Below are 3,999 nucleotides of genomic sequence, written 5' to 3' on the forward strand. Positions count from 1 at the left end.
TTGGCTGGCAAAAATAAAATAAGAATGAAAGAGGTTACTAATGAAAGAAAATGAGGGAAAAGCATTTTGGTTTTGTTTTTGTGTAGTAAAACTGTAATCAGAGGATGTAAGAAATGTCAACGAAAACACTAACAGCCGGTGTGAACAGCCTTCAGCCCACAATCTCAAAACACGTTTTCAAAGTGTTTTCGTTGTCGGTCAGAACATGGTATTACATGTATAAAAGAAGACCCCTACTGTGTATTTCCCTTCTGAATTTTCAAATTGTTGTGGTCGCAAAAAGATGTGTAACACAACAAAAGCACTTGATAAAGCTAATTTCTCGACTCGGGGCACGAAATGTGATATTTTGAGTTTATTTTTCTCACTCGACAGGGCTCAGCGTAGAAAATCATGCTGAAAATCAATAGCAAATCAAACTCAGTTTATCGATTATAGAACAACTCGATAATGATCAATGCTGAACTCGTGACGAGTTCTGTTTCATCAGCGAGTTCATTGTGAATATATACAGGACAAAGAAGAAGCAACGCAGCACAATTTTGTGTTTTGGTAAAAATTTGTTAATTTTAATTGTAAAATGGCCACGGCATTGAAAAGGCCGCATTCCTTAACGGAAACGATCGAGATTGGTTCGAAGCCTCAGAAAAAAATTCGCATTCAAACAACAGCTAAGGTTAATAAGAGCAGCCATATATTGCAAATTTTGGCAGCATTGGAGGGAGTTCCTCTCGGTCACGGTCAGCAAGGCAGCAAGGATCTACTCGAAGTATTGGTGAAGATAGCAGATGAGCTTGTATTGGATGATGCACAAATTGCTGAATCACAAGATGTCATACACCGTCTAATGGAAATATTCCGCCAAGAGCGGGATGGTGACACCACTGTCCGTGTGAAAATCCTCGGTTTACTTGCCGATTTTTCCGATGTACGAATACCTGAGGTGGTCAACGCTTTAGTCGATGGCATCATTGGAATATTAAAACATGAGAGGTCACAAAAAGTTATTGCACAAGGCTTATATGGTTTGCACAAGATTGGCATACAAAATATAAAACTCTTACCGTCAACGCATGTCACAAAAATTGCCCACTTTGCGCAACAGCAGCTCACATCAGAATCCTACCATACACATAAATATGCTTTGTTGGTACTGTCAGCTTTTGTAACACTAAATGATGCCCGAAAAGGTGTAATGGATTTAATAGGACATTATGCAGATTCACAAGATTCGGGAGTACGTGCGCAGGCATTGAGATCTATATTATGTCTAGGCGAGCGCGGCGCAACTCTATCACCCACACTTTACCAACGTGCTGTAGAAGCTATGAAAGACGATTATGAATGCGTACGGAAAGAGGCTCTGCAATTAGTATTCCAACTGGGCATAAGTCATCCCGACCACATGATACCTGGTGAAGGGGAGGAAGACGAGGAAATACGCCTGATCGATGCCGCATTTGGTAAAGTCTGTGGAGCACTCTGCGACCTTTCTATACAGATACGTACACAAGTATGTATACTTTAACTTGTATTCTACCGTATCTTTTATAAATGCTTTACTACGTTTTTTAGGCTGCAGAGCACTTAGGTCTTATGACGCAAGTCAGTTCAGAGTTTTTGCATCAGACTTTGGATAAAAAATTAATGAGTAATTTACGTCGAAAGAAAACGGCTCATGAACGTGGTGCACAATTAGTGGCGAGTGGTGAATGGTCGACTGGGAAACGGTGGGCTGATGACGCACCGCAGGAACGACTTGATTCTAAATCTATATCGCTTGTAGCCAGTGGGGCTTGTGGGGCGCTAGTGCATGGGTTAGAGGATGAATTTTTAGAAGTGCGTACAGCTGCAGTGGATTCAATGTGCAAATTGGCTTTATGCAACCCAGATTTCGCAGTAACATGTCTGGATTTTCTAGTAGATATGTTCAACGATGAAATCGAAGATGTACGCCTGAAAGCAATTTATAGCCTTACCGCCATAGCGCGCCATATTGTGTTACGCGAGGATCAACTAGAAATAATGCTGAGTTCATTGGAAGACTATTCAGTCGATGTACGCGAGGGATTGCACTTGATGTTGGGAGCTTGTCGTGTTTCCACACAGGTAAACGGAAACGCGAAAAAATTTATTCTAAATTTCTGACAGTAAACTTAGCTTTTAACCTTTTTGGGTTGTGTATTTTAAATAGTTATAACCGGGATGCATTTTATTGAGCGGTTTTATATTAACTTTANCACTTGATGTTGGGAGCTTGTCGTGTTTCCACACAGGTAAACGGAAACGCTAAAAAATTTATTCTGAATTTCTGACAGTAAGCTTAGCTTTTAACCTTTTTGGGTTGTGTATTTTAAATAGTTATAACCGGGATGCATTTTATTGAGCGGTTTTATATTAACTTTTATTTCAGGCATGCCTTCTGATGGTTGTGCAAAAATTGCTTGATGTGCTTTCCAAATATCCTCAAGACAAGAACTCTACTTTCGGTTGTATGCGCAAAATTGGGCAGAAGCATCCCGACCTCTGCATGGCCGTCACATCTCACCTCCTGCAAGATCATCCGTTTTTTGACAGCGCAGAACGTGACGTAGAAGACCCCGCCTACCTTTGTATACTGATTTTACTTTTCAACGCCGCAGAGCACTTAGTGCCGTTAATAAGTTTGTTTCCAGATGTAACACTGAAACACTATGCGTATCTTCGCGACGCTATGCCCCAAATCGTACCTCAATTACCCATTGAAGGTGCTTCCACTACGAAACCCATCAACCCTTTAAAAGGCGCACAGAGTTCTCGAGAGTACTTAAATACAATACTACAACATATACACGATGTTTTTAGTATAGTTCGCGATCGAGTTCCATTGTTGAAGACAGCCCAGAGCAATTTGCAACGTCTAGGTGCAATCGATCCGGAAATGTTCGGTACTGCAAATTTTTTGGAAACATACTTGGCGGGGCAAATACAATTAGATCAGCTTCAAAGCTGCACAAATACGCAGCGCAGTCGCGCACCACTAAAAGAGTCATTAGCGCAACTGATACGTAATTGCCTTAAATTGCAACACATCTTCTCTGGGCTCACATATGGTGACATGTTACTTGTAAAGCAAATTTGCTTGCGCGCTTGTGCACTGCATCTTGTGCTTATTGTACGGGATCGCTCTCAAAGTGCACTTGGCCCCTGTCAGATGCTACTTCAAACAGCTGCAGACATCAGCAACTTCCTAGATGACAAGGAAGAGTTCCAACCAGATCCATTTACAACATCATTGCTTACGCAGTTAAGTAACATTTCGGATCCAAAGCCCGGAAGAGTATTTCGCGAAATTTTGCCGCTAGTACAAAGAGCTTCGCCCGTGCGTATGCCTCCGGCGAATGTCAACATACGTATGTGTGTAGCACGAATTATTGAGCCATGTGCACAAATGGCACAGGACAATGTCATTAAAGTAACTGCTGGATTAATTGCAGCGCTTCCTTTTGTTGCGGAATTTGACAATTTACAAGAAACTCAAAAACAAGAAATGCGTATTAAAATTAAATATCCTGATCAACATGTTCACACGGTGGTGCCAAAGTTGTCTGACTTCAAGAAAATTATGACCGAGCAGGGCGAGCACGAAACTAGCATGCGATTGCGTACTACTATTTTGCTCTCGCATAGCGTCTGGACAGAGGCATCGTCAGTCGACATTACGTTGTGCTTATCTGTGAGGCCGGGTACTGAGTTAGAGTTGTGTAAACCCGCGAAAATACTATTCGCACCAAAACCAGTTCGACGTGGCATATAAGATGGTAATAGAAACAGTTTTGTCATGCATGTATGTATGGATGTATATATGCACCAATGTATGTATGTATAATCTCGATAAGAAATTTAAAGTAAATTACATACCAATTTGTGTATTAGAAATAAATGTAGATGATCTGTATTGACGAAAAAGTGAGACATATATTTTCCATAAACAATAAAAATAATGTATTAACAACAATT

At 40.8% G+C, this 3,999-nt stretch overlaps 1 protein-coding gene across 1 annotated transcript; it reads left to right on the forward strand.

Annotated features, from left to right (window-relative positions):
* Positions 1-475: 475 nt before the first annotated feature.
* IntS4 (integrator complex subunit 4) lies at positions 476-3,991 on the forward strand. Its single transcript, XM_017636269.1, has 3 exons — positions 476-1,513; positions 1,576-2,109; positions 2,414-3,991. The coding sequence occupies exons 1-3, from the start codon at positions 581-583 to the stop codon at positions 3,794-3,796; spliced, it is 2,850 nt and encodes a 949-aa protein (XP_017491758.1). The 5' UTR covers positions 476-580; the 3' UTR covers positions 3,797-3,991.
* The last annotated feature ends 8 nt before the right edge of the window (positions 3,992-3,999 follow it).

Source organism: Rhagoletis zephyria, unplaced genomic scaffold (genome assembly GCF_001687245.7).
Source record: "Rhagoletis zephyria isolate East Lansing unplaced genomic scaffold, Rhagoletis_zephyria_1.1 Rzeph_scaffold_17641, whole genome shotgun sequence".
In the NCBI taxonomy this organism is placed as follows: Eukaryota; Metazoa; Arthropoda; class Insecta; order Diptera; family Tephritidae; genus Rhagoletis; species Rhagoletis zephyria.

Bases quoted from the DNA above. Each gene is read 5' to 3' on its own strand.
- IntS4 (XM_017636269.1), top strand. From the start codon at position 581: ATGGCCACGGCATTGAAAAGGCCGCATTCCTTAACGGAAACGATCGAG. The intron at 1,514-1,575 runs GTATGTATACTT...TACGTTTTTTAG, and splicing joins CTATACAGATACGTACACAA to GCTGCAGAGCACTTAGGTCT. The intron at 2,110-2,413 runs GTAAACGGAAAC...CTTTTATTTCAG, and splicing joins CTTGTCGTGTTTCCACACAG to GCATGCCTTCTGATGGTTGT.